General features: G+C 52.0%; 14 protein-coding genes across 14 annotated transcripts; 6 read left to right on the top strand and 8 right to left on the bottom strand.

The window, feature by feature from the left end:
- Positions 1-160: 160 nt before the first annotated feature.
- Positions 161-2,723, bottom strand: BJY04DRAFT_230372 (putative MFS monosaccharide transporter). Its single transcript, XM_073719281.1, has 3 exons — positions 2,344-2,723; positions 1,992-2,289; positions 161-1,945 (listed from the first exon to the last, which is right to left on the bottom strand). Exons 1-3 carry the CDS (start codon positions 2,435-2,437, stop codon positions 748-750), a joined length of 1,590 nt encoding a protein of 529 aa, XP_073567589.1. The 5' UTR covers positions 2,438-2,723; the 3' UTR covers positions 161-747.
- A 2,431-nt stretch (positions 2,724-5,154) lies between these two features.
- On the bottom strand, positions 5,155-6,486 carry BJY04DRAFT_197207 (metallophosphatase domain-containing protein). The gene has a single exon (XM_073712463.1). The coding sequence runs from the start codon at positions 6,411-6,413 to the stop codon at positions 5,316-5,318; it is 1,098 nt and encodes a 365-aa protein (XP_073567588.1). The 5' UTR covers positions 6,414-6,486; the 3' UTR covers positions 5,155-5,315.
- Positions 6,487-6,769: 283 nt separating this feature from the next.
- Positions 6,770-9,251, top strand: BJY04DRAFT_221742 (transcription factor domain-containing protein; the record flags this gene model as incomplete). The annotated part of the gene is made up of 7 exons (XM_073717214.1): positions 6,770-6,868; positions 6,917-6,938; positions 7,013-7,701; positions 7,753-7,806; positions 7,853-7,977; positions 8,025-8,223; positions 8,271-9,251. The coding sequence occupies 7 exons, from the start codon at positions 6,770-6,772 to the stop codon at positions 9,249-9,251; spliced, it is 2,169 nt and encodes a 722-aa protein (XP_073567587.1).
- Positions 8,623-10,708, bottom strand: BJY04DRAFT_230365 (DUF1338 domain protein). The gene has a single exon (XM_073719280.1). The coding sequence runs from the start codon at positions 10,695-10,697 to the stop codon at positions 9,276-9,278; it is 1,422 nt and encodes a 473-aa protein (XP_073567586.1). The 5' UTR covers positions 10,698-10,708; the 3' UTR covers positions 8,623-9,275.
- A 419-nt stretch (positions 10,709-11,127) lies between these two features.
- On the top strand, positions 11,128-12,098 carry BJY04DRAFT_230361 (class II aldolase and Adducin domain-containing protein; the record flags this gene model as incomplete). Its single annotated transcript, XM_073719279.1, has 3 exons — positions 11,128-11,281; positions 11,368-11,625; positions 11,701-12,098. The coding sequence occupies exons 1-3, from the start codon at positions 11,209-11,211 to the stop codon at positions 12,096-12,098; spliced, it is 729 nt and encodes a 242-aa protein (XP_073567585.1). The 5' UTR covers positions 11,128-11,208.
- A 488-nt stretch (positions 12,099-12,586) lies between these two features.
- Positions 12,587-13,708, top strand: BJY04DRAFT_221739 (D-mandelate dehydrogenase-like dehydrogenase; the record flags this gene model as incomplete). The annotated part of the gene is made up of 2 exons (XM_073717213.1): positions 12,587-13,105; positions 13,202-13,708. 2 exons carry the CDS (start codon positions 12,587-12,589, stop codon positions 13,706-13,708), a joined length of 1,026 nt encoding a protein of 341 aa, XP_073567584.1.
- A 486-nt stretch (positions 13,709-14,194) lies between these two features.
- On the top strand, positions 14,195-15,714 carry BJY04DRAFT_209672 (NAD(P)/FAD-dependent oxidoreductase; the record flags this gene model as incomplete). The annotated part of the gene is made up of 2 exons (XM_073714158.1): positions 14,195-14,363; positions 14,420-15,714. 2 exons carry the CDS (start codon positions 14,195-14,197, stop codon positions 15,712-15,714), a joined length of 1,464 nt encoding a protein of 487 aa, XP_073567583.1.
- Positions 15,715-15,926: 212 nt separating this feature from the next.
- BJY04DRAFT_221737 (uncharacterized protein) lies at positions 15,927-16,437 on the bottom strand (the record flags this gene model as incomplete). Its single annotated transcript, XM_073717212.1, has 2 exons — positions 15,927-16,319; positions 16,405-16,437. 2 exons carry the CDS (start codon positions 16,435-16,437, stop codon positions 15,927-15,929), a joined length of 426 nt encoding a protein of 141 aa, XP_073567582.1.
- Positions 16,438-17,670: 1,233 nt separating this feature from the next.
- Positions 17,671-19,509, top strand: BJY04DRAFT_230352 (uncharacterized protein; the record flags this gene model as incomplete). Its single annotated transcript, XM_073719278.1, has 3 exons — positions 17,671-17,878; positions 17,924-18,857; positions 18,929-19,509. The coding sequence occupies 3 exons, from the start codon at positions 17,671-17,673 to the stop codon at positions 18,996-18,998; spliced, it is 1,212 nt and encodes a 403-aa protein (XP_073567581.1). The 3' UTR covers positions 18,999-19,509.
- Positions 19,510-19,976: 467 nt separating this feature from the next.
- On the bottom strand, positions 19,977-21,395 carry BJY04DRAFT_230350 (PP2C family serine/threonine-protein phosphatase; the record flags this gene model as incomplete). Its single annotated transcript, XM_073719277.1, has 5 exons — positions 21,210-21,395; positions 21,018-21,127; positions 20,627-20,930; positions 20,451-20,553; positions 19,977-20,395 (listed from the first exon to the last, which is right to left on the bottom strand). Exons 1-5 carry the CDS (start codon positions 21,285-21,287, stop codon positions 19,977-19,979), a joined length of 1,014 nt encoding a protein of 337 aa, XP_073567580.1. The 5' UTR covers positions 21,288-21,395.
- A 298-nt stretch (positions 21,396-21,693) lies between these two features.
- Positions 21,694-22,352, top strand: BJY04DRAFT_197194 (DUF2945 domain-containing protein; the record flags this gene model as incomplete). The annotated part of the gene is made up of 1 exon (XM_073712462.1): positions 21,694-22,352. A coding segment is annotated over exon 1 (232 nt), but the record flags the coding sequence as incomplete, so codon positions are not given.
- Positions 22,353-24,250, bottom strand: BJY04DRAFT_197192 (zinc-dependent alcohol dehydrogenase). The gene is made up of 4 exons (XM_073712461.1): positions 23,791-24,250; positions 23,641-23,736; positions 22,764-23,569; positions 22,353-22,715 (listed from the first exon to the last, which is right to left on the bottom strand). The coding sequence occupies exons 1-4, from the start codon at positions 23,951-23,953 to the stop codon at positions 22,437-22,439; spliced, it is 1,344 nt and encodes a 447-aa protein (XP_073567578.1). The 5' UTR covers positions 23,954-24,250; the 3' UTR covers positions 22,353-22,436.
- A 217-nt stretch (positions 24,251-24,467) lies between these two features.
- On the bottom strand, positions 24,468-25,333 carry BJY04DRAFT_209668 (putative short chain dehydrogenase; the record flags this gene model as incomplete). The annotated part of the gene is made up of 2 exons (XM_073714157.1): positions 24,468-24,982; positions 25,048-25,333. The coding sequence occupies 2 exons, from the start codon at positions 25,331-25,333 to the stop codon at positions 24,468-24,470; spliced, it is 801 nt and encodes a 266-aa protein (XP_073567577.1).
- Positions 25,334-26,163: 830 nt separating this feature from the next.
- Positions 26,164-26,663, bottom strand: BJY04DRAFT_221731 (EthD domain-containing protein; the record flags this gene model as incomplete). Its single annotated transcript, XM_073717211.1, has 2 exons — positions 26,164-26,436; positions 26,514-26,663. 2 exons carry the CDS (start codon positions 26,661-26,663, stop codon positions 26,164-26,166), a joined length of 423 nt encoding a protein of 140 aa, XP_073567576.1.
- Positions 26,664-26,976: the final 313 nt, after the last annotated feature.

Below are 26,976 nucleotides of genomic sequence, written 5' to 3'. Positions count from 1 at the left end.
TTCTGCTTGCGAAATCTTCCAGCCAGTTGTTGCAACTTTCAGCTGTGGCGGCCCCTTACAGATCGTCGCGCAGTCCAATAATAATCTCGTCTCGAGTCTTGTCGGTCGTCATTGCATTGAAGCTGAAGGGTCAGATTTGTCGCTTATCGTGCATGAACGTCGCTGCAGCGAACATTCTTCGACTGGGTTCATGGCCAATAATACGCGCGAGTCCCCCAGTCCCAGACGATCATCATCCGCGAATCAGGGCGAAATCCGGGCGAGCAGTGCCCATGCTTTGCGCAGCAGGCTAATTTGGGACGAGCCTGCATAGGCTTTGTCACTGATGCAGGGTTCGTTCGCTCTCTTCACGTCGAGGAGTACGGGCCACATATGTGACTATTTACGAAGATTCGAAGGAACGAAAGTTCTTGACAAGTTGCCATCACATTGTCTAGCAAAACCATGCCTGAACACGGTATCTAAATCTAACGTCTATAAAAAGCAAACAAATCGCCAGCGCCAGCGGCCCAACTCACTGACTCCCTGGGATAAGGGTATGGGTATAGGTACAAAGCAAAGCAAGGATACACAAGCACGCATCAACCCGGAAGCGGCTGCATCGCATCAAAGCAACAAAGCAGATCATAGACATGAGCGAGCATCGGTTGACACTCCTCTTTTCGCAAACATCATTTACATGAAAAGAACTGTCCTGAGAATGGACTTTTCGAGAACCTTTTCCGTTCTCGTCTCCAGTTTCATTGTTCAAGGAGACTCGGTGGCACTGCCAGCAGGCGACATCTGTCCGACATGACCCTTCTCAACCTCCGCCTCGGTCTCCGGAGTGAAGTTGTACTTTGCAGCTTCAGCATCGATCTCATCGTCCGTGAGCTTGGGCAGCTCCTTCGCAGCGCGAACATAGCTGATCTTCTCATGGTATCCCTTGGCGAAAATAAGATCGATCTCCTCAAGACTGCGGTTGGCGGTCTCAGGGTAGAAGAACCAGATGACAGGGATGAAGAGGGCATTCCACGCAGCGAAGAACAAATACGTTCCCCAGCCAATGGCGTCGACCATGACAGGGGTAATCATCACCACTGTGAAGTTAAATAGCCAGTTGTTGCAGGTGGAGACGGCGTTGGCTTTAGCACGGGTGCGAACGGGGGACAGCTCGGCGGGGTAGAGCCAGGGAAGCGGGAGCCAGGCGGCGCCGAAGGCAGCCATGTAGAGGAAGAGACCGAAGACGGCGCCCTTGGAGGATTGTTCGTCGCCGGGAATGAGACAGGCAAAGGTGATGACCATGGCAACAGTTTGGACGATGGAGCCGCCGAGGAACAGCTTGCGGCGACCGATGCGCTCGATGAAGAACCAGGAGAAGGTCGCGAAGATTGCATACACAATCATGTTGATTCCACCGATCAACAGAGCCATGTCATTGTCCTGGTGCAGGTTTTGCTTAAGCAGGAGCGGGAGGTAGTAGATGACAGCGTTGCAACCGCCGAGCTGTTGGAAGACCTGAGATGAAGAACCGACAAGCATACGACGGAAGTGCTGGGTGGGACCGCCGGTGAAGAGATCGCGGTAGCTAGTCTTCGCACCGAGGGCGCCAGAGGCACGCAGTGACTCGAGCACGAGGTGCTTCTGGGCTTGAACTTCATGGTCGTGGACTTCCTTTCCAGCGAGGGCGGCAAGAACATACTCTCCTTCCTCGATACGATCCTTTGAGATGAGATAGCGGGGCGAGTCGGGGAGGAACCACATGCCGACAATGATCACGATACCGAAGATGATTTGGAAGGCGATGGGGAAACGCCAGACGAGATCCTGAGGACCATAGTGGGCGCCGAAGTCGATCCAGTAGGCAATAGCTGTGCCGATGGCAATAACACCACCTTCAATACAGATGAGGAGACCACGGTTGCTGGTCTTGGAGCATTCGGCTTGATATGTGGGGATCGTCGACCTGATATTGTGAGCTACGCCTGCGCAAGATTTCACGGTTGACTTACGTGTTCATGCCATTGCCGATACCAGTAATGACTCGGCCGAAGAAGAACTGCAGGAGAGGAATATGGCCGACAAACGAGGTGACTTGGATGATTACACCGACGATCATAACAATAGCACCAGAGAAGATCATCCACCGACGGCCGGTGCGGTCGCCGAAAAACAGGGCAAACATGGCACCCGCCAGACAGCCGAGTTCGTAGACAGCTGTGACGAGCGCCTGCATTGTGGAGTCGTCTCTCGTGGCCGTGAAGACATCGTTGAAATTGCGGTCACTAATGATACCAGACATGACACCCTCTGAGACCGTGTTAGCTTGCAATCATCATGCTCGGGGTCAGCATCTAGACATACGGTCATATCCAAACAGTAAGAAACCCATGGTCGCAACTGTCGAGATGGTCAGGGACAGCTTTTTGCCAGACAGGCCGGCAAATGAGGGCGCCATGATTGCAATTTCATCCAAGACAATATGATATCCGATCCAGATCGAGTATAGTCACTGCCTTCCCGGTGCTGATAGTGTGAGCCTGGGATAGAGGAAGAATAGACAGGCAAGGATAGATAAAATCAGGAACTCGAAAACGCGGAGAATGTAGGGGGGAGGGGAAGACGGGGGTATTTCTACTTCTCCAGAAGCCCTACCCACTGCCATGGGGAGCGAAACCAGGGCTCAAAGGGTAAGTGTGGCGACGCCATAATCTTGCAATATTCCAATAATATGCGTTACTTTTTCGGCCTGTCGCGAGCGTTTACCCACGTCGTTTCGAGTCGGCAACAGACGCAGCGCAGCAATATGGGCTATACCAAATTTCAGGCAGTGGAGCCCGTTGGAACTGCAAGCATCGCACTGGGTGGGCTAAGCATTTCCATTGTAGATCCACACTGCGCCAATCTCACCCACCATGACATCACATTGGACCCCCCTGCGAGCCATGGAGAAGACCAAGAGGAGTCAAGATTTTTAGACCGAAGTCTTGTTGAGTAAGTGCACCGAGAACCGCACACAGGCGCTGCAGCCTTTGCATTCCAGCGTATACTCAACCCAATGTTGGTGGAAGCCTTCCGCATCCGCACCGCGTTCATCATGGCGATGTCATTCCTTACCTTCTCTATATATCCCTTGCTGGATAACGAGATCTGTCTGCAGCTAATTGCTCACCTTGTGAAACGGTAACGGTGACTCTCGAACCGACTCCAACATGGAGCAAGGACTGACTCGGCAACTGCACGCTCGCAGGTCGTCATCATTAGTGGATAAAACTGATAAAATTGTTCACAACTCGGTATCCATCCACAAGATTCGGCCCAGCAGCTACCTTCGGGGGTTGTTCGGGAAGCCGTTCCCGATACTTCCTTCGGCTAGCCTGCTTGCTCTTTTTGCCGGCGGACGTCATTCCTCTCCTTCTTTTTACAGCAGAAATCGCCTCTATCCAACATTGGTCAGTGTCTATTGGTGCCTTTTTCGAGAAGCAGCAACACCTTCGTCATCCCTTGCTTTCGATCCCGGGATTGGTTCCCTGACAGTTCGTTCATTCATCTCATTCTCACTCAGCATGCGTCGGCGTGGAATATGTAATCTCTGCTGCCATCGGTTGATTGATCCACCCATCCACGTTGTCCATTCATCTTGAATATCTGTGGGCGACATGCACTGCGATGGATCACAGTCTCACTGGAGTCTGGCAGAGGACTTTCCCGCGCCCACAACCACCCACAATGCTCAGAGAGAGATCTCATTGTGCGCTAGATAACTGACACTCCACGGCATATCCATTCTGCGCCCGGAGGTTACTTCTGCAGCCTCTTACGTACAGCAAGCAGCATTGAAGGATCTGAAGAGCTTTGTCATTTGTTGATCGGGACGTTAGGTAACAGCGAAAGATGGTGAAGATTAACCGACAGAGTTCTGATCGACTCTGTGTGAGAGACTTGATATGGTCGTTCTGTAAACGAGATCTTCATGGATACTCTAGCTCAAAGATGTCTGTTAATATGACAACCAGACTGACAGGTCGAGCGAGATCTATCACATCCATATTCTCTCTGTGCCCGCAGAATCAATTTCAACCCCATAGAGATAAGGTACAACAGCCGGCCATGTGGTGTTCCCCTCACAATCTCACCCACCTCATCGGATGGCCCTGGCTCAAGCCACCAAGCCACCACGCGAGCACTCCGCAATCTCTGCCCATTGCCCAAACCCTGCCCTACCGGTACCGCCTGAGGTCTCACCATCTCACGGACACGACCAGAGAAGGTAGAACAGCCCTGACTCTCCAGTCTCCAGTTTCTCGGGCTCTCCCCTCCGTAGGTCCCCTCTCCTGCAACCCCAAAGTCCAAACCCTACACGTTCGAACTCTAGTTTCCAAAACAACCCCCCTACGGTCTACCCTCACCTCACCTCAATTGCAACTGCATCCTTCCTTCCAAACTTCAAAGCCACCTCCCCCTCGCAGAAGGAAAATGATGTACTACGCCCGCCAAGAAACCTAATCCCAACAAGCAACGCCGAGAAGAAGACAAGCACAAGGAAAAGAAATTTAGCAGTTCGTCACTGCCCATCGTCTCATCTTTGGCGAAGATGAGTGGGTATCTACGTTGTGGCGTGGAGCTTCGATGGAGAACTCTCAGTACTGTGGAGATCCCGGTTGTGCTGCGGGATCGTCACTGGTGGCTTCGTGGCTTGCAGGACCCAGGTGGGCTGGACTTGGTGTGGTGGGTTTGTTTGGGATTGATGTCATTGGGGCGGGGTTTTACGTTTTAGATTCTCTGTTTTGAAGATTTTTTTTTCTTCTCATGCCAACTTTCCAACGGGTGAGGGTTGAGGGTTGAAGAACTTGGTAACGGTGGTAGGTTCGTGATGGTGATGGTGATGGTAGTGGCTGCGTAGCTACTGCGAGTTCCAGGAGCTTCTGGACTAGCTCGCATGATGCTAGCAGCTCCGTACAATGTAGATACGTAGGTGAGAGCTTCAGGAGTACAGGGTGCAGCACCTACGTATGTACATCGGGTGGAGGAGTTGGGATTGACTTGGGCTCTAGCCAAGTATGTACTCCTGCCTGCGTGTTCTACCTATTCTACGAACCATTACAGAGTGAGGACCATGACCGGCTGTGTCTCAAGGACCAAGAAAGCGGCGTAGAAAAGGGCCTTTGATCAAAGTCAGCGAGAATGAATTAGTATTTAAGAGCTAATGCTGTGCAGTGAGTGACACCGTGGGTGCGACAATTTTAGGTGGTAAAGTGTACCCGGAAGCGCTAAATATATACGATGTTCGTCAAGTAAAAGCATGATACGGAATAGAAGAGGCACATGATGGGTGGTTACAAAACCACCACCTGCGGCTTATTGCCCAACCGGCCAGAATCGCGGTACATGCATGCTGCATTTACCATCCACCCTCCTCGAGCCTCTCCGCCCCAGACCTTTGCCCAGATGATTCCTAGGGCCCCGTATGCCAGCACGCGGGTAGAATCCACCCATCCGGAGATGTCAAACAGATCTCGCAGGAAACCGAAGAGGGAGCTAAAGCGGGAATTTGCCGCACGTCGGCGACGTGTGTTGCAGATCCTCTCCCATGCTTTCTGAGCTTCATCCCAATACACCGGCTCCCGGCCGTAGGCAGCATGGACGTGTCCGAAAACGTGGAGCGCTGGGCGAACGCGCCACGACTCCGCCAGGAGGAATGGGCACCCGGTGGAATAAACAGGTGACAGATCTAGGTGAGATTGCGGGGGTGTGTGGGTAATGAGGATGTCGGTGTTTGCGGGGATAGTGCCGGACCAAGCGTCATGGTGGGCAGGGTAAGTAAATGCGTGTTCAGGACCGAAAGGTACGATTGCGGGTATCTGGGGAGCGCCGTAGATGGTGAGTGAGCGTGGACGCCCGGCCAATAACGCGGATGAGGAGGATGAGGATTGAGGAAGCGGAGGAAAGGTCACGGTAATGGAGGAGTGCTGGAGGTAGTGGAGGTCGCCCCAATCGATGGGGTGCGGGGAATCAAAATCATCGAGGGAACGAAGGGAGGCTGTGGAGGATGAGACTGCGGCAAACGACTGATCGCGATCTTCATCAAGCCTCGAGCGGACGTCGAAATAGCTATCGTGGTTACCGCAGATGACAACCTTGTGTGGATGAGGGAGTTTGCGCAGCCAGTCGACGGCGGCTTGAATCTCACGGGCGCTACCATCGTTGCAGAGATCTCCCGCATGGATGAGCAGGTCTCCATCGGGAATGTCCTCCAATTCTAATGTATGTGTGTCTGAGATGCAAACTACTCGAATAGGGCGTGCATTGGGAGGGGGTGACCGGGGAGGGCCGCGGAGTCGGAGGAGCAGGTGGTGGACTGGGTAGAGGAAGGCGGCTAAAGGAGAGGAGAGGATGTAGTCGGGGAAATGGCGACGATGGAAAGGAGACGACATGATGGAGAGAGTAAAGAGCGACGAGGGGATATGTCCCCAGGGGTTGATTCTGATTTTGAGCGATGCTCGTCAAGTGGCACGGCAGATCATGAGTTGTCTGGAGCACCAAGCTCAGGCACCCTGCGCCTCAGGCAGCAAGTTACTGCCGGCGGTGTAGGATTACCCCAATATCTGCCTCCGCCGCGGCTTATCGCCCGCTTCCAGATAAGATAAGGCCATCGTTTGGAGACTTGGAGACTGGAATCCATCTTCGCACCACGGCGAATCTCAATGCCTCCTGCACTGTTGAATCCGCCCTACGGCTGTATATGGCTGTCGCTACCTACATACTGATCTACGTGGTCTTCTAATTCATGATGAGCCCCCCTCAAGCGATACTTCCGGCCGCCAAGCGTCCCCGCATTGGGGAGCGCACTATGCTTGCTTGCATCGGCTGTAAGCAGAAGAAACTAAAGGTAAGTCTATTTGTCGTAAATCTAGCACTATTGCTAAGGTACTCTCAGTGCGATGGCCAAAGCCCGAAGTGTACGAATTGTGTAAAGAATGGTCGAGGTAGTGAAGTCCCAGTACCCATGTCTTGCGCTGCTAACGCTCTGTAGATTGCCTCGTCGAAGACCCTGCGACAGGGCTCCATCGTCCTCGAGACTACCTTAAGTCGCTTGAGGCCCGGGTGGCTTATCTAGAGTCTCTTCTTCAACAGGTCCGGCCAGACGTGGCTCTCGACCACATGGCATCTGGCTTTGGGGATGACGGCTACACACTTGCGCTCTCTCCCACAAATGGGTCTAATGAGATTGCTCACGCGCCAAACCACGATCAAGAAGCATCTACCGCCCCAGGTATTGCTAGAGCACGCCGCGCATCTTCGGTACAGCCCGATGATCAGCAGGTTGACGTGCTATCTTCAGAAGTAGCCCTGCTATGTCTGAGTGCAACTGGGCGAGATCCACATTACTTCGGGGCTTCTTCTGCGGTGTCGTTCTCGCGCATAGTGAGCGCTACGATGGGGCTGCCAGCTACAAACAGTGTCGGTTCGGGGTCGCAACATAGCGTCATAAGCGGAGCGGAAGTAGGCCATATGCCTAGTGCACGAACCGAGGGTTCTTTACGGCTGCCGTCCGCTTCCGTAGCAGGCAAATTGACCAAGGCATATTTTGATAACATACACCCCCAATACCCCATACTGCATCGTCCGACATTTGAGAGCTGGGAGGCAGAGTTTCGAAGAGGGTCTAAATCTGGGAACCTGGCAGACGTGCCCAATATACCTCTGTTTTTCGTCTTGATGGTAGCGGCCTTGTTTCTATTGATCTTCAGATGTGTAAACTGACGGGAGCAGGTATACGCTATTGGGTCCCTAGTTCTAGGACAGCATCATCGTCAAGCCGCTGAAGTGAGTAAAGCGATTTACCGAGACGGCATACGCTTACAACGAATAGGAATACTACGCTGCAGCATTGGACCATATACCTCCGATCTTGGAGCTGAACAATTTGGAGTCGATCCAGGGGATTTTATGTTGCGCAATCTATTCTATCCGGTCTCCTGTCGGAGTTAGTCTATGGTATGGCGCCCGAACGTGAGCCTTATAATTACTCTAACAAGTACTAGGAAGATTTCTGGAATGGCCATCCGCCATTGTGTGGAGCTAGGTTACCACAGAAGCACTGAATGCTACCGCCGAAATGCCGGCACTCTCACAAAAGAGATGCTGAAGCGATGCTTTTGGGTAGCATATGATATCGACCGTGTTGCCGCATTTATTCTCGGGCGGCCAGTGGGGATTCCAGAAGATGCCATTGATGTTGAGGTATAACTTAAAGGGTCTTGATATTCTAATTCGCTAACCATTTCCAGCTCCCCGTTGATATTGATGATGAGCACATCACTGCTACTGGCTTTTCATGCAGTCCGCGAACCTCGCCGAATGATACCCCAACAGCCATGACGGGCGCTCTACATGTTATCCGATTACGACGACTGTGGGCAAAGTTTAGCGATTCGCTCTATTCCAAGTCGTCACACCCCAGTGCCAATCATACGAAGACTATTGTTGAGAGTCTTCGTGCAGAACTGGAAGAATGGCGCGCCTCTTTACCAAGCCAGCTTGACTTTGCTCACTCAAACCCATTGTCGGTGTTTGCATCGTCAGAATGGTTTCGACTGGCATATGACCACTCAATCTTGCTGCTATATCGTCCGTTCATTACAACAAATTCGTCGGGAACAAACAAAGATCCTTCAGTACTTCCCAGTCTTGCCGAGATATATGATGAAGATATGGTAGAGCGGGCATTTGATGAGTGTGCACTGTGCGCTCGGGAGATGTGCCTGCTTTATCGTAGGCTTTACCAGAGTTCCTCCATTCAATTCACATGGGGCAGTCTGCACATACTTTTCCTCGGCGGGCTGACCTACCTATACTGCCTCTGGCGGTCTCGGCGCGTACGTGAGAAAACTAGACAGACAGATGTCGTAAGTACCTGTCTTGCCTGTTCTACAGTTCTTGTGATAATTGCCGAACGATGGAACCTGGCCACATCCTATCGAGACCTCTTTGAGACGCTATCGGAGAAAACAATCAGCATGGTCTGTGGTGACGAGAACTTGTCAAATCCACCACGCGGTCCTTGGGGACTGGATAGTAATACCGAAGACCCTCTACTCCAGGACTGGATTAACAACGGCTTGAACGACATGGCTATCCCGCAAGAATCCGAGTGGCTGGTCCAGGAGCTTTTACAAGGGGTGTCCAAGTTCTCTAACGACCCATTCTTCACGACTGAAACATATGACACGTTGTCGCTTACGGAGGGCAACCCAAATCTCACGCAATAAGATGGAAATTGTTAGGTCATTAATCTACAATTTGTACAGGTTTAGCTTCGCTGCACATGCTTCTAAGCTCTCCCTTTGAGCTCTCGCATACAGTTCGTCCGCATCCATGACCGGGCAGCCAAGGGCTTTCTCAAACCCCTTCTTATCAGCTTGCGGATGTCCATTCCCACTCACCATACTTTTTGAGGGACCTCCGTTGCTCTGCAGGTTGGATTGGAAGATTCCGGCCGCAGAAAGTGGAAGGAAATCTTCATACGTGATCGGATCTGCCTCTACTACATCCGCTGCAAGCAGATGCTCGAGCAGGACATCCGATTCGGCGACGTCGGCATCTGAAAGGGTGATCGACTTTCCGGTACACCGGTACTTGAAGTATACGAGACCCTGACGACGTAGATCAGCCCAGGTATCTGGGTATTCTTTGAACGTCCGGTTTAGCATATCGTCCACATTCGCTTGCTGGTTAGCAGCCTCCACCATCGCTTTTTCTAGGAGCTGGTCATAGAGCTGTCTCCCTTTGCCGGTGACTGCGGCCCCTCGCTGTTCAATCTCACCAAATCGTGCTTTATGCGACCCATCTATCCATTCATCCTCGACGGAAGATTCATCCACTCGAAAACGGATGCTCTCCTCTAGGGCTAGAAAGCTCGTCTGGCGTAGGAGAATGGGACAGTTTCTCTCTGGCGGCCCCTCGATCCGACTCTTGACAGCCATTCCAGCGGCACTCATTGCCTTTTGTGCTGCAGCGATATCCAAAGTCCGAGGTGTGAGGTGGTTGATATGCGCGCTTCTGAAGCAAGCAATGTCTGCCAGGATCGGGTGTTCCGATTTTAACAGCTCATATTCAGCCCGGGTAGATGCCGCCGTGGACCGCCAGCCAAATGTTAACATGGCTTGAGTGATGAAACTTTCCGCTTGGTGCTGTGTCAGTCGCCCGCTTTGAGCGTCTGCTTCATCGAGAATCTCAAGCAGCTCCCCACTGAAGATTTTCCGTTGATCGAGAAGAGCCAGAGCGGTATCTCTAGCGGCAGTTGACTTCAAGAGTTCCGGGCGCAGAACGGTCGTGAAGACGCGGAATGGATTTCTCGCTAGAGCGACGTTGTTGATCGGTCTGAAACAGGTGGCATGCATGGGTAGTCCGGCGATTGAGAGATCATAGTAGCCGACTGGTTGCATCCCGATCAAGGCGAAGATGCGACGCATGGTTTGAAGCTCTTGCGCTGTGCCTAGACGTATGGCACCATGGCGCTCGAGGTTGAGGCGCTCTGGTGATTCTGGAGCATCGCGCTGACTATTGATCGATTGCACAATCTGCACGAGGTCTCCATAGAGAGGAACCTCAGCCTTGTACATGGCCGACAAGGCAAGCGCGAAAGTCGATCGGATATCATCTTTATCAACAAAAGCAGCCTGTTGCTGACCGGCCTGGTGGCCATGGTGGGACATAGAGAGAGTGGTAGTCATCTTCGAATACTTTATCAGGAATCATCACTATGACTGGAAAGAATGGTCTCGACATCGAGTATAAATGCTGTTCTACTACCAGTTCCGACGGATTTTACCGACCACACCACATGCCGAGCGAGACAGAAGACTATATTCCGATAGCATATAGACCATGTGAGCTACGTAAATCAATGGTTCCGTCGAATGCATGGATTGCTCATCCTCCCCACCGCGGGGTTCACTTCTCCAACTTCGGCTTCCCCCGACTCACCCCTTCATTTTTATACATACAACCAGAGTATCCTCATCAAGAACCTCCTGCAGCTCTAGGAAAAGATCTTCTTTCTTAAAAAAGAAAATAATCATCAAAATGAGTACGACAACAACAACCACAACAGCCCTAAACACAACCCTCAACACCCAAAAGCCCAGTGATGGCGAAGTCAAGCGCCTCCACCACATACCCTTCCCCAATACTCCTCTGGGACACCAAAAATGGCAGCTAGAGCATATGGCAGGGGCGTTTCGCATCTTCGCGAAGCTAGGCTTTGCGGACGGGGCGAGTGGGCATATTAGTCTTCGCGGTACGCAGTTCATACCCGTTCCATTCCAGGAGTATTTTCTAGAGAACAGAGCACGTCGAGTTTTACTAACACCAGATGAATCTCAGACCCAATCAACCCCAAAACCTTCTGGATCAATCCCTACGGAATCCACTTCGACCTGCTCACGGTCTCCGACATGGTGCAAGTGGACGAGGAAGGGCGTCGTGTCGGCGGCGCAGACAAACCAATCAATACAGCCGGGTTCATCATCCACTCGGTCTTACACCAGAGACGACCAAACGTGAATGCGGCGGTGCATATGCACAGTCCCTACGGCCGGGCCTGGAGTACATTTGGGCGGGGGATCGATATGCTGAACCAGGGTTTGTTTTCCCTGTACCTTCTACCCACGCAGCATAGCATAGAAACAAGACTAACCTTGATGATGGAATGAACAGACTCCTGCATGTTCTACAACGACCTCGCAGTCTACCCCTCCTTCGGCGGCGTGGTCTTCTCCACCGAGGAAGGGCACCGAATCTCCGACGCACTGGGTCCAACGAAGAAGAATCTAATTCTACAGAACCACGGGCTTCTCACGACGGGTGGGACGGTCGGAGAGGCAGCGGCATTCTTCATCGCGCTGGAGAGAGCATGCCATGCGCAGTTTCTTGTTGAGTCGGCTATTCTTCCGGGGACTGTGGGCGGGTCGAGCGGGCTGAAGAAGAGTATTGTTGGTGATGAGGAGGCGGAGTATACGAAGAAGGGCACGGGGAGTCCGGAGGCGATGTATATGCAGTTTGTGCCGGAGTATGAGGCGGTTAAGAGGAGGAGTGGGGGGGAGTTTTTAGCTTAGTTTCACGTCCATACTCTGTATACACATAGTAAAACCTTCTTGGAAAGCTGAAATGTCTCTCTCGCCTGTCGGATTAATGAAAATGATAGAGCTGATAGGATAAACTCCGTCCTTGTGCACTCGTAGTAGTTATACCAAGAAAGAACCTAGCCTAGTTTTGTATATCAACCGGCCCTTCACCCCTCATCCCACCTCCAGGGTTAGCCAGGCACAAAATGTATTTCGATCATGTGCACGACTATCTGCTACACTGCCCTGGCTTAATCGATTGGTAAAAAATATACATCAATCGAAACAATATCTTCCAGATCTCCAACACCGGGAGAAACCGAGCAGCACGGGAGATGCCGAGCCCCGCGATAAGCTTCAATATCTCGTCTTTTAAGAGGGGCAACAACAATATCTACCTTTCAGTCAATCTCAAGCTCAAGCTCCAGCTTCTACGGATACCCAAAGAATTCAATTTCAACTACAACCAAAATAGCACCATGACCTCCAATCCCAAACCCCGCGTCGTCGCCCTCGGCACCCCCAAATACATCCCAGACTCGTACCTCTCAACCTTCAGCACGCAATTCACCTACTCCGTCCTCCCCGCGACCAACCGCACCGAAACGCAATCCCTCTTAAAATCCGACATCGCAGCGCACGGCCCCATCCACGCCTTCATAATCCGCATGGGCACGCCGCCCTACGAGCCCTTCGATGCCGACCTTCTGGGAGCACTAACACCACACTGCAAGATCATCGTCTCTGCAAGCGCGGGGTTCAATGAGTTCGACGTAGACTGGATGACGGCGCAGGGGATCTGGTTCTGTAACACCGTCGATGCGGTTGCGGAGGCGACGGCCGACATGGCGATGTTTCTGACGCTGGCCGTGTTACGGAATACGAGTGTTGCCGAGAGACGGGTTCGGGAGGGGCTCTGGAGGGATGGGGGGTTGGTGCCCGGGAGGGATCCGAGTGGGCTTGTGCTTGGGGTTGTTGGGATGGGGGCTATTGGGAAGGTGTGTATATACCACCACCACCCTCTACCTACTGGCGACTGTCATTGGTATGGGTATGGCTTTTAGGATGGACACTAATAGTATGCGTGGATGCAGTACCTTGCGAAGAAAGCGCGTGCATTTAACCTCAGCATCACCTACCACAATCGCCGCCAACTCCCCGCCGAGATTGAGAAGGAGTATAACCTCACCTACGCACCGACTCTGGCTACGCTGCTTAGCACAGCCGACATCGTCTCCGTGAACTGTCCGCTAAACGCAGAGACGACGAATCTCCTGTCTACGACTGAATTCAATCAGATGAAAGACGGCGTGTTCGTAATCAACACCGCGCGGGGCGCCGTCATCGACGAGGAAGCGCTGATTGCTGCGCTAGAGTCAGGGAAGGTTGCGAGGGCAGGGTTGGATGTATTCCCTGACGAGCCGAATGTGAATAAGTACTTCCGGGAAAGCGAGAAGGTGGTGCTGCAGCCGCATTTGGGGGGGCTGACGGATATGGCGTTTCAGAGGGCGGAGACGGAGTGTTTTGAGAATGTGAGGGTGTTTTTTGAGACGGGGGTGCCGAATAGTCCCGTTGTCGATTTGAGTGCGAGCGGGAAGTAGTTAGGGATTGAGGTAGAAATAGAAAAATCATATACCTACGTGGTCAAGCTAGCTCCGAGGGCTAAAAAACATGATGCTCCTGGAATGCGAACTGCAATAATTGGAGCAGTATAAAGCGTTACAGTGAGCTTTATATATCTGTTGCGCAGACCTAGACTCCAGACTAGACGAGATACGTAAGTGAATAATCTATGCAAACAATAGGAAAAGTCCTGTAGCTATCCCAGACTGAAAGAGGGCACCTCGCACATCTCATGAGTACAACGATAGCTCAGATATATCAACCGCTGGCTATTGGCTCGGAACAACCCGTTGGAGAAGCTCGGTTTGTGCAAGAGATAACTGTGGAGCTAAACAGGTACCACTGTTGGAGCCATTCAACCTCACGCCATCTGCCACACAGTCTTATATACCACCTCTGTTGTGCCTTCAACCTCTAGACACATACCTCAAAAGAACTCAATAAGAGAAAAAAAAACAGCACAAATGCCTCGCAAACAAGACCCCATCATAATTGTCGGCGCCGGCATCTTCGGCCTCAGCACAGCCCTCCACCTCGCCCGCCGCGGCTACACAAACGTCAGCGTCTTCGACAAACAACCCTACGACGAGCGCCAATACTCCTACCTAAACGGCTGCGATGCTGCATCTGCCGGTCCTTCACCCTCCCCTCCCCCTAGTATCCCAATAACCAACCACTAACAACCCCAGACATGAACAAAATCATCCGCTCCGCCTACGGCGGCTCAACCGAATACCAATCGCTCACCCTCTCCGCAATCACCGAGTGGGAGACCTGGAACGCCGAGCTCGCAGCAGGCAAAGATCTCCCGCCCGGACTGACAAGCGTAGACAGAGTGTTTATCAAAAACGGCCATTTGGTCCTCACAGATAAACCCGACCTACCCGACTTCGAGCTCGCCACGATCACGAATATGGAGAAGGCAGGATACAAGGATACGCAGCTCTCGACTCTAGACCCGCACCACATCCAGCTCGCACAGGAGACCGGGCTGGGCTACGCCATCGACCCATTCCACCGCAGACAACGCGGGCAATCGAATGTCGGCGTCCTCGACACAACCGGTGGTCTCGCAGTCGCAGATAAAGCATGCCGGTTCGCACTACATAAGGCTCGGACTCTCGGCGTGAAGTTCATTTTCGGCCCTGCTGCCGGGAAACTAGACTCGTTGGTTTATGCCCCGTCCAGCAAATCCAAAGTCACCGGAATCAAAACCGCAGATGGAAAGACCCACGCCGCAGAAATGACGATCCTCGCCTGCGGCGGGTGGACGCCTTCGATTCTGCCTGCACTCGATAACCTGTGCGAGGCAACGGCCGGTTCGGTGGTACTGTTTAAACTGGAACCGGGCACCGCGCTGTTTGAGCGCTTTGCGCCAGATCGTTTCCCTTCGTGGCAGTATAAAATGCGTGATGGCGCCGAGGGTGGACTGTATGGGTTCCCGCGGGACGAGAACGGGTGGTTGAAGATCGGGTATCGGGGGACGAAGTATACGAACCCTGTGGTTCAAGGGGATGGGAAAGAGCGTAGTGTGCCTGTTACGCGGTGGTCTGATACAGACCAAGAGGGAAAATTCACATCTATCCCCGAGCAAGCGGTTAAGGTGGTTCGGTCCTTCCTGGCGAGTCATTTGCCTGAGCTTGCGGAGAATGGGGTTGATATTGCGCTGACACGCGTGTGCTGGTATACGGATAGTTTTGATAACCATCTTGTTGTTGATCGGGTTCCTGAATGTGAGGGGCTGATGGTTGCGACGGGGGGGAGTGGGCATGCGTTCAAGTATTTGCCAGTGATTGGGGAGTGGGTTGTGGATGTTTTGGAGGGGGTTGGAGGGGAGAGGGAGGCTGTGAGGGCTTGGAGGTGGAGGGAGCTGAAAGGGGAGACGCCGGCGAATGTTTTGATGGAGGGGAGAGGGGGGAGTAGGGCGTTCGGGAATGTGCCTCTTCTGACGGATGCGGATATGAGGGGGAAGGCGAGGCTTTAGAGAAGTTGTTCATGGTTTGGGATAGGGTTATAAGTACTAGCATTCAGGCCGTGTCTTAGGACATTGCATGGGCAATTCGATTCTAATTAGAAACTGCATAGCCACTTGATGATTCAAAGAACCTCTACACCCATTCACAAGGTCAACAGACACGCTGACTATCGGACGTTGCTTAGAATACATAACCGATTTGCATCAGTTGAAATACTTGCTCATCCTCTAGTTCCCAAAACAAACCCAGCCCCCCTATCCCCCTCCTCCTTCTCCTCCCCCAGTCCCTCCCTCCTCGCATACAAATCCCTTCTCCGTCTCTCCTCCATCGGAAAATCCGGCTGATGAGAAAACACAACTCTGCCAATAAACTCATCGCCGCACCAAGACGTCGAGAGCTCAATATCGAATTCCCGCCGGCTATAGATGATCCAGTCCTCGCAGTCTTCGTCGCGCCAGATGTGCTTCGTGTTTTCGCGCACGACGTCGTAGCATGTGTCAAAGGTCGCTTCGTCTTTGGCGGTTATGAGGATACGTAGGATGCTGGGGTCTTCGTGGTGGGACCAGTTTGTTGTGCTGGTGAAGCCTGGGGAGGAGTAGGAGGGGTCCAAGCTCTGTGAGGGGTGAGGGATGTTAGTTACTAGGGTGCGTCTCTATTGAAAAGACGAGTTGGCTCGGATAATATTGGATAGGAATTACCTCGAGGTGCACTGCGAGGGCGTGGTAGGGCATAATGGTGCCTTTGCTAGGTACTCTTAGAGGTAGTCTTAACGTTGACGGGTGGTTGAGGGACTTCTTGCGCCGCAGGTAAAAGCTTGGTAGCGCGGCTCCGAGGTGTAGGTGTTGCTTGCTATCGCTTGCCAAACCATGGTTAAAGTTGCTGATGGTGGTCGAAGGTTAGGAAATGGATATGATGAGGATGTCTTGCTTTTACTGCGATTGGAGGGCAGAACGCCGGTATTCATAGGGTAAATGGCTCCCCTCAACAAAGCGCCGCGTGCCCATTGACCGAAGGCCCTGGTTGTGACTTTGAATCATACTGATACTCGAGTTGTTTGCGGTTCCTTTATTCGTCCCCGGAATGTCATTATTGTGGAGGTTTTACCAAGAACCTTTGGAACATTAAACAAAGCATGGCAGCATATGTCAGACATAGGCTTTCAGCGAAACATAAGTCGAGACTGATGATTATTGTCTTCTTTGTCTCTATGAAACTGAAGGGACTACACTGTAAAGCATCTCAAACATATGGTTTCTCCACCCCAAACAACAAAAGAGCAGGCCGATGTCTTTCATGCGCCCATTCTGGATGCTCTTCCAGATCCTCCTTTGACGGCATCCATTCAATCAAGTTTACGACTTTTGCGCCTAACTGTATCGACACGGAAAGATACGTCTGTGTACTCCGATGATACTTCTTCACGTCCCGCCTAAGCTAGTTCCTCATTGTCTCGCTTGCCCTGCTCTAATAGCTGGGTAGGACTTCTTACCAGATTCAGATTGATGCCGCATCTCCTTCTTGGGAGGTATATAGACTAGATGCTCTATATTAAATACGAAGCGTCCTTTTGATACCAGTGCTCTATTTACAAATGTTAACAGCTTCTTCAAGTAGCTAAGATGATACAGTATAGGGGATATGTAAACCAAGTCTTACGCTTCGTTCTGCAGGATATCAACTCGAGATGGACTTGTTCGTATGTAACAGCGTAACTCGGGAGGTGCTGTCCCTCGCCCGTTGGAGCATGCATTGACAGAGAAGATATTTTTCTCGTTCGGTGCCCGAAATAGCAGTTCCACTTTTAGTTTGACGGTGATTATAATAGCTGCTGTACCCTACACATAGATCATATATCGGTTCTACAACCTGTCAGGTGACCAGGCTAAGTCGAATCTCGTATTTCGTCGGAAACAGCTGCAGCTGGCGCTTTCCACTTTGGTTCTCTCTCACAATTGACCGGAAGCATGTTCACCTCTCTCTTACAGCTGCCGAATGAACTCCTACTGTTGATCTTCCACCAGCTTCCGACTATCGGAGACGCCTCTAATCTCGCCCAGTCCTGCTCCAGCCTCCACCAGCTGTTCAGCAACGGCGGGAATAAAATTGATATTCTTCGATCAGCAGCGCGCGTGCCGTGGAATCCCGATTATCAATTAGGCAAGGCTTTCTCCGGTAAGCCTTCTCGATAACTGACCTAGGACTGAGCTAACCTGGTAGGACTTTCTCGGATACCACCATTAAGCTGGCGCCTGCCGAGTAGCCGCCCAGGCATGACCATACTCTTAGAGGTCGATTACGAAGTCACCCTAGAAAATACTGCAAAGCCTGTTCTATGGGACCTATCTTCGATGTGGCATTCTCCTCGTTATGACTCCAGCACCTTCACTGAAGTTCTGCAAGACTTCGTTTCCCAGTTTCGTCAGCTCAACGCACGATTAGGCAATTACTTTGAATCCGAGACACAAGAGATATACGATGCTGCAGTGACTCTTCAAGAAAACATTCTGTGCAGTCTGAGTACCCCAGTGACCGATCTCTCCACTGAAGCGACCGTTATTGCACTTGCCTGCCACTGCTACGTTTGCTTTTCGGCCTTCGACATAATCGCCGGATACAGCGCGACAATGTCCGAAGATGAACTATTCGACGAGGGATCCCCTGTAGTCCTGCTAGACAATGGAGACTCCGACAATCGTATAATTCCGACTATTCGGGCTTCAAGGGAAGAGCTACAGAGAAAGCCACCTTCCACGCGTGGTCTCGAGACAGACGTCCCAGCTCCAACATCACATCTCCACCCCGACAGCGACATGTACGTGCTATTAACGCATCTGGGACACCTCTGCTTTCAGCTCCTCGATAGTAAGGACTCACGCCACTGGCCAACAGTTCTTTACGTGCTTGGTATTATGTCAGACATCAATTACATCTTTCCCCATCTCCGGGGCTGGTTGAGAACGACCCATGTCGCGACTAAAGCGCTCGATGGGCTCTATAACGATCTGGCCCGGTACTACTATATCTGCACAGATGGAGGTGTGATACTGAGTCACCGATGGAGCGAAGAAGTCTATGCAAGCCGCGTGGGACATGATCAATCTGCAGTTGGACATGCTCGTTTGCTGCATCGGATATGGGTTGATGCAGGTAGGTGGCTTTTATCCGAAAGATCTGCTTCATGTTGAGCTCACAGGATCTAGATCAGGGGGATTCGGCCGGAAGGCCGGAAACACAGGGGGTAGATGGGTTCGGGGCAAAGGTCGAGTATTTCATGGCCGGGTGTGCCATTTGATGTCGCGGTAAGAACAGCTTCGAAGAGCTTGGGAAGGCACCATAGATGCTACGGAATCAAGCTAGTTTTGATCAACTAGCTTCGAGTGCCTAGAGTCCGTCCATCATATCACTGCTATCAAACTCAAGCGCACCCCTAACACTCATTTCCCCTCCCCATCCTCTTCAATCATGTTTCGAGACCAAACGCCCCCTCACTCAACTCCTCCTCGTTCCCCATGTACAAAAACGTATACCCTTGCTCCACCTCCCCCATCTCCTCGTTCCCATACAAAATCTCACAAGAAACAGGACAATAAACACCGGTCTCATACTCCGCCAACCTCTCCGCCTCCGTGATATTATTAACAGCATAATCGAACCCTTCAACAACCCTTTCGGCATCCTCACTGCCACACTCATCCTCTGTTGAATCCCCTCGTTTAACGAGAGCAGGATACTGCCCCCAAAGCTTGAGTTCATACCCGCGTATCTTCGCAGGTCGAAGTACGGGTTCGGTCTTGAGACTGAGGATCTCCTTCAGGAGGGGCGGGGAGGAGAGTGTGCCGTAGAAGAAGTAGGGGCCTGTTGGGGCAGGGGCTGCAGAGCGTTGAGGCTGAGGGAGTGGTGGAGAGATGTATGAGGGTGGTTTTGTTCGAGTTTTGATGGTTGGTTGTTAGGATTGACTGGGTGGTGGTGGGGGAGGAGGTGGTGGTGGTATATCAGAACGGTCTGTAGGGGCCATTGTCTGTGGTCGAATAATGAGAGTTTTCGTATGCTTGTGGACAGTCTCGTCAAAGGTGGTGATATGCAAGAGGTCTGAAGGGTGCTATTCGGTAGGTTTTTCGTGTTGAATATAGAAATGGATGTTTGGATGCTTTGCTTAATGGATATGGGCATACTGTGCTTCAATTTATCTTCATCACACTCAGTAAGTATCTAACCTGTCTCTACAGCAACGGCAGGTAAGTCCATTCCCACTGGACAACTCCAACACCCATCAAGCACTGGCGTTAGATAGCCACTCATTCCCCGACCCCGAACTCGAACTCCCCTTCAAGAATACCGAGATAAGCGTCGCATTATCACTCCCCGGTTTCGACACACACTCCTTCACAATACTCTCCGAGACCTCATTCGCCCTCAACCCCTGCCCAAACAAACCCGCCATACTATGCATGATGACCCTATCCCGCTGGGCGTTCGTTACCCCGTCCGTCGTGAGGGCAAGAAGATACTGCGCATCCCTCTTCAGTTCAACTCTCGTAGTAGCTAGCTGTCTTGACAAGAAGTCGCCTCTCTCTTTGCCTGGGTCGCCAGCGGCTATCGTTTGCTCTTCGGTTACGGGGCCCTTGTCCATGCTGTTGAGCGGTTTCTTGTATTGCAGGTCGCCGAGGGCTCGGGACATGTTTAGGCTGCCTGTTTTCATGTGGATGTTAACAGCGGTCGATGAATGTGATGAGTAAGGTCGTACCTAACCGCGGAATCTCATGCTGATCATGCACCTCACCCCCGGCCTGCTCGATGCGCTGTTTCTCCGGCGGATTGTCCGGCTTATGAGAGACTGTTAATCGACGCTGTCACCATGTTAGCCCACCCCTAACGTAACTCAAAGCATCATAAAAGAAGCCTAGGTCAACATGAACATACAACATCCTTCACCTCCCCATCACCACCACCACCCCTCTCCACCTCCGCAAGAAGGATATGCGAATCCCCCAGATTCCCAACAACAAGCGTCCCACTCGACAAATTAACCACGGCAATCGACGCCGTCGACCCCGCGACAGCAAACTTCTCTTCCCCGTCGCGGAACTCCTTGAAGAGGGTTTCTTCCTCTTTGTCGATTGCAGCTTGCATGGCGGCCTCGTAGTGTCCCTTCCGGAACTCCGGGGATGCAAGAATCGATTGCAGGATGTTGGTTTGGGCGTGTTGGGCGACGAGGTGTGAGCCGCTGGATGCTCTTAATAGTGTCTCCTGACAAAGTGGTCATGGTAGGGTTGGGTAGGTAAGGTAAAGTAGAATAGGATATAATACATACTGCCCATCAAACACCGCAAAGATAGCTATCCTCTCGCCAATCTCTCTTGGTAGAGCTTCCGGCGTAAACACGACGTGTCTATCCTGTTGCGAGGGGCGAGATCCTTGGGCCTGGGGTTTTGGTAGGTATCAGTCAGCATCCACCTATTCTATTCCAGCTGGGCTTGGGCTTGGACTTGGACCCGGGACGTACAGCAGCAGCCCCAACCGCATGCAGCGCTACCGCATCTGGTGCAGCGCCAGCTCCAGCACCAGTACCAGCACCATCCATGTCGATACGAGATTATGATATATGAGTGACTTGACAGAAGCAGCAGAATCTAGAACTCGCACAGGTCCCAAGATTTATCGTTCTGGAGGGTGTATCATAGGCTGCCATCACCACGACGTCTGGCGGTGGTTGTAGGGTGGCTACCGCCACTTTAGTAATTAGCTTCTCTGGCGGGGGATGGAGGATGACGCAGGGGCTACGGTACACTCGAGAGTCGAGCGAGTCGTGCTACCTATGGGTCTGGATCTAGATCTCCACAGAAGCTCGAGAGCTTCTGCTGAGTTTAGCTCTTGTAGCTTACGTACGAGTGTGCATCCTAAGGTTTGGTTTAACAGTTTAACTGAGTTCAGGCTTAGTGCCTTCGGGGCTCTTCACCCAGTACCATGCTTTGTGGTTAAGTTGGGCCAGGGTAATGGTGATTCATTGTGATCTCAATGGACCTTTTCTCTATCTGCTATATCAGAGATATTTCTCAGGTTTGTAGTCCATTTCTTGAAGTTTTTCAAGTCTATACCTTCTATATCCCAGTATCTACTATAACCCATTACTGATCTATACATCACTCCATAATGCCCCGCTACTCGAACGGTCAGATGGTCTCGTACAAGCCTGTTGGCGGTATTTCCCTGCCCTTACTCTCTGGCCTCACATCACTAATACTATCCACATCTGAAGGTCGCGACTCCAACACCTCCACCAGCACTGGCAAGATCATGTCCGTGCTCACCGAGCCCGGCAGGCAAGCCGACCGAAACGTCGATGCGAGTGAGCAGAAGCCTAGATATGAGGTGAGTGTTCTGATCTAGTCTCATCTGGCGATGAACTGACTGGGCTGGAAATCAGATTGAGAATAGCAACACTCATAAGGTTACCAGTGTCTTCGAGGATCATATTCTTGGGGAGGCTTAATCAGGTGGATTGGTCAGATTTTGATGTCGTTTGACTCGGGGTTATGCTTGTGCCTATACTGCTAGACGTTGCGTGTACGCTATAGGGTAAATACTGCAGAAACTCTGGTGATCGGCTTCTTCAAAAACCATCTTGTTCCGGTTATTGCGGCTACGTAGTGGAAAGGTTCGTAGAATATGCTATGAAAACTATCTCATTAACCTATACAGTAAGTACACGAGGGCAATCTGTTCATGGCAATCATAGCGTCGTCAACGATGGGGAGCCCGTAGCCGCGGGCTGGGAATGTCTCGTCTCGAGATAAACCTTCTGGACGCCTCCAGAGCGCTCATTGAACATGGCGTACACCTTGTCAATATCCTCGAGACGGAACCGGTGGCTGACCATGTGCAGCGGGTTGATATCTCCCTTCTGAATCAACTGCATCAGCTCCTCCCAGTACTTCTGCACCGGCGCCTGGCCGTTTCCGATCAACCGGACACCAGTCTGCATGAGTGATCCAATGTTGAAGTGGTTTGTCTGCGAACATCAGCATCTCCATATCAAACGAAATAGAGGGTAACTCACAAATCCAGCATAAACCCCGGTCACCCCAACCCTCCCAAACGGCCTCACAGCAGTAATCATCTCATTCACAATCTCCGAGGTATCCGTCTCCGCCCCAACCATCTGCTCAAAGAAATGCACCCACCCCTTCGCATACTCGCCCCCAACACACTCAAGACAAACATCCAGCTGATGATCCGTCATCTTGCGCAGCTGCGACGAAACCGACTCCCCCTTCGGCAGCTTCGTGAAATCCAACACCTCAACCCGGGGGTTCCTCTCCTTCACAAACTCCAACCTCCACGCCCCCTCCCCGCCATCAATCAGAATCACCCTCTCTGCACCATTATAAAACGCAAACTCCACCGCCATCTGCCCAATTGGCCCAGCACCCCAAACAGCCACCGTATCCCCCTTATTAACCCCGGTATCAATAACACAATGCCAACTCGTGCCCACAACATCACTCAAATACAACGCCTTCTCATCCGGGACCTCATCGGGGATTGGCAGGAGATTGACATCCCCATACGGCACACGTAGGTACTCCGCCTGTCCGCCCGCAAAGCCGCCAGTGAAATGACTGTACCCGAAGATACCCGCCGTGCGCTTTCCGTACATGGCGTTGGTGATGGAGTTCTCGTTGGTGTTCTCGCATTGGCTGTAGAGCTGGGCTTTGCAGCGCTTGCAGGTGCCGCAGGCGATGGGGAAGGAGACGACGACGCGCTGCCCGGGCTTGTATTTGCTGGCATCGGGGCCGACGCTGTCGATGATGCCGCAGCATTCGTGGCCGAGGACGTCGCCTTTTTGGATTTGCGGGATTACGCCTGCAGGATTATTAGTTGACGCTTTTTATATAGGGAAAGAAAAGGTGAGAATTGGTGAGGACTTGACTCACCGTGGTATAAGTGCAGGTCGCTGCCGCAGACGGTGCTTCCTGTGACTTTGATGATCACGTCGCCGGCGTCGATGACGCGGGGTTTGGGCATTTCGACTGTCGCTTGTTAGTTGTCTCGCTCTGTCAATGATTGTGATTGTGATGGCTTACTGATTCCAACTTCGTTCTTCCCCTGCCATACCGTCGCGCGGATCTTCTCGCCCGTCTCGACTCCGTGCTCGTTGTTATAGTTGCTCACGTCGGTGGTGACAGTTGCGTTTCCGCTGTGGCCGATGGCCTTTTCGACGAGATTGGCTGCCTGTGTGGCGGCCATGGTGAGGACCTTGGTGTGGTATAGCTCGAGTAGGGAATCTGATTGGTATAGTTATGTGGGGTATAGGTTATTCTGGTTCGACTTGAATGTTATGCAGGATCGAAGATAAAGGTTTTCAATTCCGGACATCTACTTCTGAAGACTCAGATTAGGATAATGAACTAATAAATGGGAAGAGCAGAGTATGGGGTATCGCGCATGATGATGGAGGCAGGCGAGTTGCATCACCGTGACATCACATGATTGTGGGCAGACCGGCTCCCCATGGACGGTCAACGGTCGGTCGGTCGCGTCGACATGACGCCCGTCAAGAAGTTGTGGAACCATTTATTGTAATATACGCTCAGATAAGCTTGTCAGATGCTGCGTTGATTTGCTGGGCCGACCGGACCAGTGTGAGTGACACTTGCATGTAACCCCTACCCTGCCCTGCCCTAACCGCTCCTAACTATATAGACACGAACATCAAAAAGCAACCCCAACCACCAACCTCCAAGACAATAGATACACCCCTCTACCAAGGCTGCACCCCATCCCTCGAAACAACCTTCCCAACATCCCCATCCCGCCCCCCCTCAAGCACATCCCTAAACAACCCCCCCGCAACAGCCGGATCCCCAGCACCCATCTTCTTCAGCATCTCCGGATTCCCACCCAACCCGGTCGCCAGAAACCCCGGGCTGATCGCAAACACCTTGACCCCATCATTCTTCAGCACGCGATCCCACTCGCGCATCATCATATTCAGTCCGGTTTTGGCGCTCCGGTACGCAGGGATATTCAGGCCTCCCTGTTTCGGCCACCCGGCGTCCGGGACGCGGTTCATGGGGATACTCTGATTCTCAGAGCCCGCGAGGGTTGCGGTCCCCGATGTCACGAAGAGCAGACGCGGGTTCGAGGAAGCCAGGAGGAGAGGGATGAACGCCGACGTGAGGATTTGCGTTGAGGTGACGTTCACACTCCATGATTTCGCCCACAGTTCTCGTGGATCGAGGGATCCCGAGGCGACGTTTAGGTCGAATTGGGCGCCTGAATATGAATACCATTATCAACACAGTTCCAGAAGATGTTGGTTTGTTGTTGCCTGGACTAACCTGCGTTATTGACCAGCGCGTCAACCCTCCCGAACTGCGAGTTCACTGCTTCGTAGGCGTTCTGGATGGACTCGTCGGATTCGATGTCGAGCACGATCGGGACGAGTTTGTTCGAGGAGGATGGGAACTCCCCCTGGATTGCGGCGATTGCGTCCTGCGCTTTCTGGGTTGATCGTGCGCCGACGAGGACGGTGTATGGCTTGTCGGCGCTGTAGAGGGCGCGCACGACCTGGTAGCCGATTCCGGTGTTTGCACCGGTGATGAGGACGATGGTTGTGTTGGCCATTGTTGAATTGATGAGGAATTGAACTTAGATTGAAATTGGTGCTGGTACTGGTACCGGTTGTTCCTTGAGGCTTCGAGGGTTTATACTTTAATAGACTTTGTATAGTTACTCTGTAGGGCGCGGGTTGGAAAGTGTAGGGCGCGCCTGAAGAGGACCCGCTTAAGTCCGGGTATAGTGGGGACTCCGCATGGATTACTCTTTATTTCCAGCTTTAAATCCGAAGATATATGTAAACTGTGGGGGTTTGGCTGCCTTTGCCTTGCGGGTCGATGGACGCTTGTTCATCCGAGTTGTTGTGGTCATTGGTGCTCTGGGTGCTGGGGTTGGTCTTTCGGAGTATCAGTCTGGCCGTTCGACCTTTTGTGGTGATATCCCTTCGGAATTGGAGAATTGGATTCGTCCGATGTGATGGTTCTTGCGAATAGAGGTTTAGAAATGGTGTGCTGTGCTCCATTCGGGGTGTTGATTGCTCCGTGCTTGAGCAATAAGGTCTTGAGTCTGAGGGAAAGGCAGCACGCCTGAGTCTCAGGCGTCGCACACACTGTGGAAAAACAATATAGAGCAGAGGATCAGAGTTAGTATTGCTTCAAGTTCTTGCGTCCTTTGGATTCTGTTCTTCTGACCTAAATCAATTGAGTGCAGTCTTGCGGGTGTCAGCGTCAAAAAAAAAAGAACATGATCAATACGACCATTCTACACACCCATTGGCCTGAGTTATCTCTTGAAATCAGGACGCCATCATCAGGCGGGCCTGCCATTCTCATATGGCTATCTCTAGTGAATAGCCCACTATCGTCTCAAACACTTGCAGCAGGTCACTACACTCCCACCTACACGATACCCCCATATCCATTCGGCTCACCCCCTACAATCGCCACCTCAACCCAACCAGTTACGAACTTCGTCCTACTCGCATCCGCGAAGTTGGCCTGATCTGGCTCAATAACCTCCTTGTAGAACGGATCCTGCCTCCCCCGAACATAGTCTTCGATGTCTCTGAAGAGAAACTGCGACGTTGAGTCGTAGTCCACCGTTACGGACTCGGGGATGTCAGGGCCGAGGATCCGGTGTAGTTGCTGTCTTGTCTTGGTGGTGAAGTGTGTCTATTCACATCGTGCATTAGAAGATGATGATACCGAGGACTAAGGTTATGGATTGGATTTGGTGAAGCAATACATACCACGATGTAACTCACAATCCCAAACTTCGGGTAATGCGATTGCACGAGAGGGATATGTTTCTCGGTTACATAGGCGTGGTAGTCTTCCTCGCTCATGCCTGGCTTGCGGTAGGCGAAGATGGTGAATGAGTAGAGCCGTCTTGTGGGCATGGTGCCAGTGGATGCACCAGCAACCAGGCGAGGCTGAAGTCGAGGCACAGCCGAAGGCGCTTACACAGGTACCGGCCGTTGTCAATCAATATTTCGCTTTGGTCTGCCTAAAGCGACTAAGGTTTGAAGCATGTCAAACAGCTGGGCGAGCCTTCTGTACATATACGTCCGTGATCTTCCGACAATCACGGTCAGTTCTCCTCAGTCGGCCGCCGAGTCGGCTTCCGAATATAGCGGTGATGCAGCCCAGAGGCTGGGTTCAGCTTGTTGTCGACGATATATATACAATTTCTCTATAGAAGGGTCGTGTGGC

The sequence above is a fragment of the Aspergillus karnatakaensis genome, assembly GCF_047715665.1.
Source record: "Aspergillus karnatakaensis strain CBS 102800 unplaced genomic scaffold BJY04scaffold_52, whole genome shotgun sequence".
Taxonomy (NCBI): Eukaryota; Fungi; Ascomycota; class Eurotiomycetes; order Eurotiales; family Aspergillaceae; genus Aspergillus; species Aspergillus karnatakaensis.
This window is presented reverse-complemented; position numbering and strand designations above follow the sequence as displayed.